Source organism: Dama dama, chromosome X, assembly GCF_033118175.1.
Source record: "Dama dama isolate Ldn47 chromosome X, ASM3311817v1, whole genome shotgun sequence".
Lineage (NCBI taxonomy): Eukaryota > Metazoa > Chordata > Mammalia > Artiodactyla > Cervidae > Dama > Dama dama.
In genome coordinates, this window is record NC_083714.1 from 132,568,420 (window position 1) to 132,582,351 (window position 13,932).

The 13,932-nt window shown below is 33.7% G+C and overlaps 1 protein-coding gene across 4 annotated transcripts in view; it reads right to left on the reverse strand.

Annotated features, from left to right (window-relative positions):
• The window catches only part of CNKSR2 (connector enhancer of kinase suppressor of Ras 2), a 271,503-nt gene that overhangs the window by 182,670 nt on the left and 74,901 nt on the right, over positions 1–13,932 (reverse strand). For all 4 annotated transcript variants that reach the window (XM_061136326.1, XM_061136325.1, XM_061136324.1 and 1 more), the window contains exon 4: positions 7,358–7,445. In XM_061136326.1, the coding sequence (XP_060992309.1) occupies positions 7,358–7,445 (88 nt within the window). The remainder of the gene's footprint in view (positions 1–7,357; positions 7,446–13,932) is intronic.

Consider the following 13,932-nt stretch of genomic DNA (forward strand, 5'->3'; position numbering starts at 1 on the left):
GGGTGACAAATTCACAAATAATCAAAATTAATTTCTATATTCCAGTTGAACATGGACATTTCAAAATATCATTCAGAATATGAAGCATAGTTATCAATCACCTTAAATTCTAAAAAACATCTGAAATTAAACCAAAATCCTTTTTTAAAAAAATCACTCATTTTAGAACCAGGTCTTTCTTCATTGCCACTCAATACCAAAAGTAAGCAAACACTCCTTTAAATTTTGTGTGAAACAACAAACTGGCTTGAGGGTTTCCAAAGATCTTTTGCTATACAAGATAACTAAAATTGCCGTTTATTAAGCTCCCAGTAAAACGTCAGATCATGAACTAGATCAATTTCCAATATTCACAGAAATTCACCTTAATAATCCAACAAAGTGACCCACTTTATAGATGAAGACAAAATTATGATATGAAGTAATTTGCTAAAGTTCATACTGTTTGTAAAAAGCAGAGCCATGATGAATTCATATCTACTTTATGTCAAAGCCCACTATACTATTTTGCCATAAAATAAAAGAGTAAATAATATAAAAGGTCAACTAGGAAGGTAAAGGAGGTAATACTCATATGGATAAAATATAATGACATTGAATAGGATAGCTATTTTTGTCAATAAACTTACAGGCTAAATTTTTTTTTTGTATAAGTCCTTAATGAAACATCAAAAATCACTTCTAAGGCTATTTTTACAAAATTCTATAATCTTTTAAGTCTTTTTTAGTATTTATAAATACATTCCCTAACAATTTAAACCATAAATACCAATTCAATTAAGTCCTTAAAAAGCTCTTATTTTCTCCTGGGAATTTACTTTGAGTAAATAACAACTGGATTAAGATAAAACAGGCTAGATTAAATTCAAGCAGGCCTTCTTTTCAGAAAGTTATATACTCAATATGTATTTTTATTTAAAAATGTATACTTAAGAATAACTCATAAATAGTTTACTTTGACTGATTTTTATTTAAAACAATGTAAACGTAACAAAATTGATTAGAGAGTACACACACATAATTTAGAGGAAGATGTCCATCAAAAAGAAATATTATTAATGTTGACCTCTGAAGATGATTTTTCCATTTTCTTGAATGAAGATGTGAAAAAAAAGAAAATACATTAGACAGTAAATATGGGGGAAAATATCAAACAAACTGGCAGAAAGTCAGAATAACAACTTAATTAAAGACACTTATTATAGGAAAGACCATAGCAGTGGCACAGTTGTTTCTGGTGCTTAAATTGACATGACAGTAACTATTCTTTAAGGTTTTCTGTATTTTTTAAACTAACAAGTATTATTATCTTATAAACATTTTTAAAGGACAGAAGACCTAATAACTATGCATAAAATTTTTAAAAAATTATGGCGCAATAGTAAAAGACTATTTTCAAAATACTTATGCATATGTATATGCATGAAACAATGGGGCTAAGCCTCAAGTCTTCCAGGACTCATCATTCCCACCCTCTGTCCCTTGCCCCAAGTATTCTAAGTTCCACCAAAGCTGAACCTTCCAAACTGACACTTTTATGACCATTTCTTAACTATATGACAATCTAATCATTTTTTTGTGTTTGAACTGGAAAAATTTTTAGATGGAATAATTTTAGGTTAAGCTGATACCCATCAGAGTAGGCATCATGGCAAGTATTTCAATGCTGAGAAGTGCGTGGGTACCTGTCTCACTTTTCTGTTTCAGGTGCTGACAGTGCTCTAAATATCTGCAGCTTCAGTTCTTTGTGAGAATTCTTTCCATTTAAGATTTTAAAACCAGTTTCCCTATTTTCTCAAATGTGTTATTATAATCAATCTTATGTGGGAAAGAGGTGCTGGGGAAAGAATCTCTTTTAAAGACTTCAGCTATAACGGTCTAAAACCCATCACAACTGGAAATAAGAAAAACAGATACAGTAAGATTAAATAAATTCTTCCAAACAGAACTTGTTAAAAGAAATGTATCTTTCTCCTCTATTGTTTGCATTACTTAAAATATAAGTAGCTAATATCAAAAGGCACTTTCCACTTACTTCACAGTAACACCCCTTTGTGTTAAGAAGGGAAAAAAAAATCTATTTGTGACAGTTTATTTTTAGATATTGATCATCTCATCTTGCTGCAAAGGGAATAAAAATAATTAAAGTTGAGTGAAAAATAATTTGAAGTACAGCATATTTCAAAGCATAACTATCATCATAACTGTTCAGATGAGATTTCTTGAAAGCCTAGTAATAAATGCATGCCCTAGATATTTTTTTTAATCTACACTTTGCTTATTCAAATTGGCCTCTTTTACTGGCAGCTTAAGTTTAATTCAGTCTTTAGATACTGCATCAAAGTCCAAGTGAATGCAATGATTACTGTGTATTTAATGGCTGAATGAGACCATTAGATGGACACTGACTGTTTGTAAACTACATAATTTATTTCAAAATATAATAAGTATTCATCTATGCTGTGCTCTTCCATCAAACTTAAGCAGTATTTCATCAACGTACATAGCATTCTTTTCATATTTTTCTAACTCAAATTCATTTTAGAAAATTTGAAAAACACAAAAAAGTAGTCTAAATGAACTAAAATTACCCGTATTTTCATCACCAAGAAGCAAACAGTTAACTGTTTTATTTCATTATTTTAATTATCATCCTCACTCCTATTGCTAAGATAGGAGTCAACAGACAAGAGAGCCCAGAAAGACCTTGTATCGAAGACATCACATAACAGTGGAAAAAGAGTCGATTATTTCAGAGATGATTTATAAACATTCATTTCATGCCTATAATTAAGTTTCCTCTAAAAATATGTTTTGCTAGCATTATATAAAAGCACATGGTGTTTCTGAAGTTTTGTTCACTTTCATTCTAGCATTGGGAAATGGTTATGAGGATCAGTAATTTTATTTTAATTAATGAATAAACTGAGATGCAAAGTGATGGGTGTCTCTGGATATCTCTGGGGTTCTTAATATGAGTAGCAGAGAGAGAACTGCAGCTTTTACAGAGGAGGTGAAATAAAAATGAGTAACAATTCAAGCATTTAATTCTAGACTTTTCTGGAAGAGTATAAATGAGCATGTGCTAAACCATATAAGATAACTGGGGCTCAGGTCAATCTATTTTAACAAGTAATAAGCACACATTGTTCCTGTCTTCAAGGAGATAACAATCTAATGGAAGAAAGATAAGTATGATTCACAGCAGAATATAACTGACAAGATATAAAACGCATGTAAAGTAAGAGATTTCTATCTTTGCCCACACAACAAAGAATTAGATCTGAGAAGTTAACGAAAAGGACAAAACGTAATCATATAAGATAATCAATGCAGAAAAAAGAACAAAGACCAGACTGGAGACAAAGAAGACAAACAGCAGGGTGGTATATTTAATTTAATCCCAACCACATCAGTAATTATATTAAATATAAATGGTCAAAGTAGGGGGAATATAAACAATTATGAGAAATGGTAAAAACTTCATGAGTGAGGTGGTACTCCCTAAAAGCCTTAAAGGATGGAATATGATTTTGGCAGGCAGAGATAAAAGGATATATGGGGAATGTTCTGAGGCGGCCTCAAAACATAAAAAGATGAAACTACAAGATCTATTTTACCAACAATAACTCATCCACATGAACTACAGTACAATTAAGATACAAAGGAGAATTAGAGAATAAAATCAAAATTATGTTAGACCCATACTTGGAGTCCTTTGAATTCCAAAGAGAGGAATTTGTAATCAGTTTGGCGATTAGGGGAAAATTGCTGAAAGCGACAGAATCAGAGCAGGGCTTTAGGATGAGTAGTCTGAAAGTGATCCATTTTATACTTGTAAGTAGATTAAATCAGAATGACACAAAGATGTTCTTTATTAAGAAAAATTTACATCTAATATTTCCTTTAAGGTACAACAGAAAAGAGTTAAAGTAGATGAATTATGACATCAAGTGAGGTACATACTGGGATGGGGTAGACAAGGCAAGAACCAAGAACATTCATGTACAGAGAACTTTCTGTTTGGAAACATCTTAAAAGTTATGTGTGGAACAGGACATGTGACCGGGAAATGAGGGTGAGATAGAAGTAACAGTGACAAATGTTATGAGCTACCAAACGTTAAAAAAAAAAATAAATGGGTTATATCAGGGCAAAATGTCCTAAGAAGGTCAAGGCATCCTCTTCAAAACAGAGTGTACAGCGGGTGGAGGGTACAGCAAGTCCTTCTATGTCCTCAGTATATCTGGAGTATTTCAATTATTTGGGGATAATTTCAGTAATTCTACACTTGTTCAAGACAAAATGTACTTAAAGTTCAAGCTGTAAAAACATCTCTCTCTATTCTACCTGATGTTTCCTGATCTGTAAATAGCAAAACTCAAACCCATTATGCCTTGAAGTAAGCTTCCTAAAGAGAACGTTGAGCCAAGTAGTGTAGCTGGTAAAAGGTCCTGTTGTGAGCATGAACAAGCCTCTGAGGGCAATATCAGAATGGCATATGTTTTCTATGAAGTAGATATCTATAGCAGGTGTTCATACATTCTGGAAATGAAAACTGCATCACTTGTTACTTAGATGGTAGGTTCTTAAAATAGCGGAAGAGGTGGGTTAGTCATATTCTACACAAACTGCACTTCCACCCCTGCACATGCCTCTACAGGAAATTTTAAGTCACTGAAAATCATTTCAGCCATTCTGAATATAACATCTGAAGGTTATCGTGACAAAATTATGTTCTAGAACCTGTGAATTCTAAACATAGAAAACTGTCCATTTTTTACTTTATAGGTAATGTTAAAAGAAACGTAACTTTTTAAAAGATGAGTTTGTTTAAATCTAATAACATAGAATTATTTTGATATAGGAAAAAAGTAGGTATGAATGAAATCAGTGAAAATGAATACACCTGATCCTCCTTCAATATTTTCAAGAAAACTTTTCAAAGTTGCCATTTAGAAGAATTGCACTCTGTTTACAAGGCAACAGTGGGCCAGTTACTCAAAAGTTAACCTTAAACTGGCTATCTAGATTCAGATGTTTAAAGGAGATAAAAGAAATTAAAAAACATCCACTTTCTGTCATAACTATGCATGGAAATTACATTATTTTAGAAGATGACATTAGATGGACTGCATTCTCAAAGAACTGACAATGAGTTTCTCATGTATAAACGTTAAAAAAAATAAACTCTTAATTCTCCCATTTAATTCCACAGTATTTGAATTGTCTTGGGGCTCACGCATAAATGAAAACATTAAGAAATACATATAATATGATTATCACAGATCTTGTCATGTAGCAGACAATAATCATTTGCAAATTACTATATATATATAATTATATACACAAAATGCAAAACAAGGATTATTTGCATATAAATTACTCCTGAACACATATCCAATATACTAGGAATGATTATCATACAAATACTGTACAGTAGTTACCCTTAAAGCAGAGAAAATTTTTTTTCATAGTAAAAGAGAAGAAACTAATATTCTGCTATCCACATCTCAAGTCTCTGGTCAAGTTTAATGGCTTTTAAAAGTCGCTTTAGAAAACATTTTTTTGAAGCAATGTCACCGATAATACAGAACTACAGGGAAAATTACCCATAGATTATATTACTGCTTTTTCATTCCTATGCCCTAGAACACTGTATGAGAACCAGAATCACCTGGAAAACTACTAAACACTCAGATTCCTAGGCATTCCCCACAGTAAATTTGGGAGTGTGTGCCAAGAATCTGGATTTCTAACAAGTTTCTTTGTGATGATAATGCTACTGGTCCACGAAGCACACTGGACACACTGGACTAGCATAGCTCTAGAAGAGAAGTCAGCAAACTGCGGCCCAGCATTGAATTCAACCCGCTGCATGTTTTCCTAACACAAGTTTTATTGGCGCACAGCTATGCCCATTCATTTCCCAAACACACTGTCTGTGACTGCTTTTGCAGAGTAACAGCAGAATTGAGCAGTTGGATCAAACACTATATAGCCTATATCATAAAGCCTCCAAAACCTTAAATACTATTTGGCCTTTCACAGAAAACATTTGCTAACCCTCACCCTCAAATGCCACTCTCCTCCCTATTATCCAGAAATCTTTGACATTCAGAAATAAAATTTACCGATATCAAATATGAAGACATGTACTGAGACAAGAGTATTTCAAAGCTCATAAAATATTTAACATCTTCATCAATGTCTGTGACTAACAGCAATGAGTTACTGACTTTCTTACTGCTATGACAGAATGATGAATGTCTCTTATATTCCACAATTAAAAGTCACAAACTTAACTCTCCTTTCTATAGACCTGCAGTTTCAGAGAAATGGTGCTAATAAAATCTATATAGTACAACAGAAAGTACACTTGAAACATTAAAATTTGTACTGATAAAATTTCTTATTTGAGAAAATATAGGCAATAGAGGAAATTCTTAATTATCCTTGGTAATAAAGACAGGGAGTAGAAGGATAAGTTAAATCATTAATTTCCTCAATAATCTTCTGTATCATCACATTTTATCCTCTGCTTTACCTATTTCTGCATTACTGGATAGGTTAACAAATAATGATAAAGCAGCAGCAGCACTGTGTTGACATCAGGCTTCTACAGAGTGGTGCTTGCTGGCCTTACACCTCTCAGATATGTTTTGCTAGATTTAAACAAATTTTTGCAGGGTCTGTACTAGTCAATTCCTTCCTCTACGATTTCTTCATATCTTATGACAGGACATTTGTATAAGCTGCTGCACTCCTGGACACATTTGATTTGGAGGTCCCTGGTTTAAATAATATTCAAAGTAAAAAAACTGCATCATGTAAATAGATCACTTAAATGGTTAAGTATGATTAAAGGCTATTATGTATATTTATTATGTATACCTATATAAATAAAACTGTAGCTAATTGTATTAGTAAGGAACTAATGGGATCTTAGAGCAAAAGTCTCAGATTGCTCTTCAAATGGGGCAATTTAATTTTGTGAAAGCCAATATAGTTTATTCATCCCCACTAAAAGTGTGAGACTAACAGACTTACTTATTATTGATATAATACTGTCTCTAGAGGTTCAGGTTACCTTTAAATCTACTGATAAATAAAACCCTTGTTTACTGGGCTATTATATGCACAGTTTTCCAATGAATTATGTATTTGATTTCTACTGAACCATTTGTCTTTGAATATTCAGAGAAAAATCCCAAACCAATATTTTATAAACGCTTGCTAAATAAGCAAAACCACTACAATATTGTAAAGTGATTAGCCTCCAATTAAAATAAATTTATATTAAAAAAATAATATGATAGCTAATAAATTAACAGAAGGAAATTCTGCCAGCTAATACCTGTTGCACGATTGTTGTTAATTCCAAGCAGAGCTGTATGACATTATTCCTTGTAACTGAATAGTCTGTGACAGCAGCAAATGGTGATCTAGAAAGGGAAAAGGAAAATTGTGATTAATCAGAACAGCTTTCAAAAGGTCCCCAAATACAACAGCATAAAATAAGGTTTTGAATAATGTGAAAGGAATTGTTCTTAAGTTTACATAGTGATAAAAATATTCAGAACATACTTAAGGAAAAAAATTTAAGAGAAATGCTTGGAAGAGAATTAAATACAAGAAACAATGCTTGTTTTCCAACTACTCTCTCTTTTTTTTTTTAGTTCTTAATACTTAAAAGTTCTCTGGTACTCACAAAGTCTTCACTACATCTAAAATAAAATAAAAAATGGCATACTTAAGCAAAGACATTTTGGGTTATTTTCAAATGAAGCTAACATTGTTGAGTCCAGTATCTTCTACAAATAGTCACAATCTAGAGCTTGGTCTCATGACAGCTATCACTTACTGAGGACTTACTATATGCCAGTTACTCTTCCAACCACTTTACATGTACCAAATAATTTTCACAACTCTTATAGGCACTATTATTGTTGTTTGCTTAGTCACTAAGTCATGTTCGACTCTTTGGGACCCCATGGACTGTAGCCCACTGGGCTCCTCTGTTCATGGGATTTCCCAGGCAAGAATACTGGAGTGGGTTGCCATTTCCTTTTCCAAGACAGTATCATTGACTCATTTCACATTGTCTCATTTTATTGTCTCACTTTACATATGAGACACTTGAGATACAGCAAGCTTAAGTGAAAACTAGTAAGTGGTGGAGCTAGTAATTCAGAGGAAGGCTGACTCCCAGATTCCACACCCCAGAGTTAAACACTAATATACCAACTGCTGTGAGTTTAAGTAGCTTTTCACTTGTACTAAACTAATGCCTTATGTCACTTCACATCCTTTTTCAAACAATTTGGCATACAAATAATATATATTTGTACAAGGTTTATATTTTCAAGAATGTTACAGACAGCAGCAGTCTTCCCAAGCAAGGGTTTTGCCACCAAATGAATTCACAGTGGCTCAGCTGGTAAATAATCTGCCTGCAATGTGGGAGACCTGGGTTCAATCCCTGGGTTGGGAAGATCCTGTGGAGAAGGGAAAAGCTACCCACTCCAGTATTCTGGCCTGGAGAATTCCATGGACTTTATAGTCCATGGGGTTGCAAAGAGTCGGACACAACTGAGTGACTTTTACTTACATTATTCTTTATCCTCTTGTCTATGAATGCCAAATAGGTTTTTATGGGACCAGAGATTATATGGGAAGCCCAGTTTAAAGAAAACAAGATCACAAAAAGAAAAGATACGGAGGTAAAAATCTAGTCAGATACCTAGAACTTCAGTGCTTCAGATAACTCTTAAGGCAATTTATATAAAACTGCTTCCTGGTTACAATCTAAATGTCTCTCTTACAGAAAAACTCTAGAACTCAAGCACCTCTCATTGTCATAGGGGTCCATATGAGAGGCTTTTTATTAGTTATAGTTTTAAAAAGCATATTTTTCACTTACCTATTTTGGCCATTCTAATAGCTATAGAGGGGTATATCACAGATTTAATTGGTATTTTCCCAAAGTTATATGTATTTTCCCTATGTATTTATTATCTATATTTAAGAGCTATCTAATTTCTCTGATAATTTTCCAACTGGTTTAGGTAGTTTGTGTTTTTGAAGGAATTGATTCATATCATCGAAGCTGTCCAATGTATTTATAAAGAGTTATTTGTAGTATTTCTCTGTTATCCTTTTAATTTTGATTGACTTCTCAATATACTGTGTTTCCATTTTCATTCATTTAATTCTGTGATCATTTTTATTTGCTCCCTTCTGCTGCTTTGGGCTTATTTTCTATTTTAATTCTTTTAAGCATACTTAACATGAGATCTAACCTCTTAAAAATTTAACTGTAAAACACAGTGTGGGGAAATTAAGAAGATGGTGCCAGTCAGTCTCTCTCACCCCATTGCTCCATGTTCTATAAACAATGGCTATGCCCAGTTATGTAACAGCTGAGATCACTTATAGCACTGCACACATATGTCACAAGTACTCACTTGGTCGCCAGGCTACCTTGTACAGTACGCCTGTATGAGCTTCACCATGAAAGTCCTGGCGACTGCAGCATTGGGGCTACACGGGAGTGACACCATGATTATGTTACATGAAGTTATCTTATGGCTACACTGTGGCTACATTACGGTTATCTTATGGTTGTTGCTATGGTTACTGTGTCAGGCAGGACAGAGGCTGTGTTATGGCTGTCAGGCCAGCCAGGAGAGAATAAATGCATCTGCAGTTCCTAGGGCTAGTCTCTTAGTGTATACCTAATCTACCCGAAGTTCAGTGAACACTACAAACAGTGTGAACAGCAAGACAACTGGCGGCACAAACAAGATCAGCTACAGACAGTATTGTTACCTACAGGTACAATGCTCTACACCAGGTATCCAGAACTTTTCATCTTGCTTAACTGAAACCTCATGCCCATGCTTGTTGATTTTTCTGTTTTCTTGAGAAGAGAGCTTAGATAGCGATTTGAGATCTTTTTTCTCATATAAGCAGTTTTTACAAATTTCCTTTTCAGAACTGCTTTAGCTGTGTCCCATAAATATTGCATTATTCTATTGTCATATATAAAAATTGTATTATTATAATTGTATTATAAAATGTACATTATATTGTCACCCTGCTTATTTAACTTTATATGCAGAGCATATCATGAGAAATGCTACAAGCTGGAATCAAGATTGCCGGGAGAAATAATAACCTCAGATATGCAGATGACACCACCCTTATGGCAGAAAGTGAGGAAGAACTAAAGAGCCTCTTGATGAAAGTAAAGAGGAGAGTGAAAAAGTGGGATTAAAACTCAACATTCAGAAAACTAAGTTCATGGCATCTGGTCCCATCATTTCATGGCAAATAGATGGGGAAACAGTGGAAACAGTGACAGATTTTATTTTGGGGGGCTCCAAAATCACTGCAGATAGTGATTGCAGCCATGAAATTAAAAGATGCTTGCTCCTTGGAAGAAAAGGTATGACCAACCTAGACAGCATATTAAAAAGCAGAGACATTACTTTACCAACAAAGGTCTGTTTAGTCAAAGCTGTGGTTTTTCCAGTAGTCATATATGGATGTGAGAATTGGACTATAAAGAAAGCTGAGCGCCGAAGAATTGATGCTTTGGACCTGTGGTGTTGGAGAAGACTCTTGAGAGTCCCTTGGACTGCGAAGAGATCTAACCAATCCACCCTAAAGGAAATCAGTGCTGAATGTTCATTGGAAGGACTGATGCTGAAGCTGAAACTCCAATACTTTGGCCAACTGATGCAAAGAACTGACTCACTGGAAAAGACCCTGAAGCTGGGAAAGATTGAAGGAGGGAGGAGAAGGGGACGACGGAGGATGAGATGGTTGGATGGCATCACCGACTCAATGGATATGAATTTGAGTAAACTCTGGGAGTTGGTGATGGAGAGGAAGGCCTGGTGTTCTGCAGTCCATGGGGTCGCAAAGAGTTGGACACAACTGAGTGACTGAACTGAACTGACAAAAATTGTGACATCCTAATTTTCATTCTGTTCAATGTATGTCTTTTTATTTCCCTTGAGATTTCCTCCTTTTATCCATAGATTACTTAGAAGTGCATTGTTTGATTTCTAATTTGACTGCATTATGGTTAAAGAAGACATTCTGATTTAAATTATTTTAAATGTATTGAAGTTTGTTTTATGACACAGATGTGGTGTACCTCCCTGAATGTTCCATGGACACTTGAAAAGAATTTGTATTATACATTTGTTGGATGAAATGCTCTAAAAATATCAATTATATCTCGTTACCTGGTGGTGTTCAGCTCTTCTAATCCTTATGTTCTGTTTTGAGAGAGGAGATGAAGTATCCAATTGTAATTGTGGATTTATCTATTTCTTCTTTTAGTTCTGACAGTTTTTGCTTCAGGTACTTTGAAATTGTTGCCTGATATTATACAACTTAGCAGTTTGTTTCTTCCTTTTCTTTTTAATGTGGACTATTTTTAATGTCTCAATTTGTTACAATATATCTTCTATTTTATGTTTTGATTTTTTGGCCCCAAGACATGTGGGAATCTTAGCTCTCTGACCATGGATAGAACCCACACCCCCTGCATTGGAAGGCAAAGTCTTAACCACTGGACTGTCAAGGAAATCCCTGTTTCTTCTTTTTTTTAATTATTTACTATAGGCTCATCTATTGTACTTTGGTGTTTTATTTTTTAATTTAAATGTAATATTCACATAGTACACATTAACCCTATACTTTTTGTAACTGTTTGCTACAAGTATTTTTCCAGTTTGTCATCTTAGTCATATTTTTCAATATTATATAGTCAAACAGTGTATTTCTTTGCATTTTATTGCATATTTTAAAACAGTAAGTATACATCTAGAAATCATTTTGTCTATATTTTTTTCCAGTTTCCTTATGAACTAATGCTTCTCACTTAAATAAATAATATACCTAAAATTACTTTAGTGAACAGGTAGTGCTCCATCATAATTTATTTTAGAAAGGCTTAATCAAGTGCCCCAATTCCATTTATTTAATGACCCTTTCTTTTTCCAGTGAAAGTGAAGTCACTCAGTCGTGTCCGACTCTTTGTGACTTCATGGACTATACAGTCCATGGAATTCTCCAGGCCAGAATACTGGAGTGGGTAGCCTTTCCCTTCTCCAGGGGGTCTTCCCAACCCAGAGATTGAGGTCTCCCACATCGCAGGCGGATTCTTTACGAGCTGAGCCACAGGGGAAGCCCTCTTTTCCCAGTAGTTTTAACATATTGTTTTCTAAATGATTCTATACACCACAGTCTATTTTGTGCTGTGTTCCACTACTGCTTATTACTATTTCAAAACAGTATATTTTTCCAACAAAATTTACTAAAACATAAGGAGTCATTAAGAATTCAAATAATGTTAATTAGAGGAAAATGTATGCAATTAATTAATCTGTGTTCTCTGTTAAAAAAATTAACCTCTTTAACTGTAAGAAGGATCCAGTTTTAAACAAATCTATACTGATGGAAATTTTCTAAAATGTGTGATTGTAGAAATCATTGCATAGCTATAACTAAATTTATTAAAACTCATTAAACTTTTTAAAGGGGATAAATTTTATAGAATGTAAATTAGGCCTCAATAAAACTATTTTTTAATGATGTAAGATATAAGTACTTCTAGGAAACTATCCCAAGACCATTTTTGCTGCACTGAAGCATAAAAATTGGCATTTTAATTAAGAATTCAAAGTGCTTCTGGCATGATTAGAAAGAGCTTGGGTTCCTAGTTTTGCAAAGGTCAAAGACTGTTAATAAAATCTAAAACTTCATTCAGAAGTGATGAAGTACAGCATGATTTTCCCTATAAATTCTTTAAAAAAAATACACATTTGATCTTTAAAATGTACTAAAAGAAAAATCTATTTTATAACTGAATGTCTGTAGCAAACTGAATTCTAAGGCGTGTTTTCCACTTTTCTGAATATTCATATTTCAAGTAGGACCCGTTTCTCACTCAAGATTAAGTGTCCAAAAAAAATGGAAAAAGTATCTAAACATATAGCAAGGAAAACATAAATTTTATGTTGCAGTGAATCCCCCTAAAGTTTTCATTTTAAAGGTAAATCACACATAACCATACTGACAACTATTCTTAGCTAGCAGATATTATTTGGTATTATGATCTTGGCTATACACATACATAAATAAAAGAAGGCTGACAGGTTCCAATTTTCGTGAGTTACCAAAGATGAACACTCAATCATGACTTAACAAGATAAAGAAATGTATCATTACAGAATAGCTGAACACGATCAGTTTGAAAACAAAATTAAGAGAGGAATTTGTTTCTCAGTCTCAAGAAACCCCAAGTTAGAGCTCAGGCTACTTAGGAAAAAATACGTGGCTTAAAGGAAATTAAATTCATGGCATGAAAACTTTTCGATGCCAAAAGTTAAAAGTTTTTTTAAAAAGATAAAATCCTTGGCTCATTAATAAATGGCCATTACAGGAACTATCCTACTTAGATCTTAAAATATGCAACTATTCTCAAATCTTATGGATAACATAATGCTTATACTTCTTTCTAACAAAAAAGTTACTGATACTATAAAAAACTTATTTGTTGTACATTCGTTTCAAACAAAAGCATTTATGGAAAGATTATTAATGGTTCAGAAATCCTAAACAAATTAGAAGCTAATAAGAAACGCTATGAGTTAATCAGGAGATCTGAAAGGCCTTAGTATTTCTCAGGTTGACACTGCTGAGCCTGAGGGGCAGTCTGTGAATAGCAGCCTTGCTAACATCACTGCTCATTTCTGCAACAAGAGGTGCCAAGTGGGAGCAGTGCGCAAACAAGAGGAAATAAGACCAAACAACAAGCATCTGGTAGTGTCTGGGGTAGTTTTCTCTGCCTCTATAATTTTTCCCTGGTATAGAAACAATTTTTGTCCTATAATTCCTTATCATGAAAGAAGA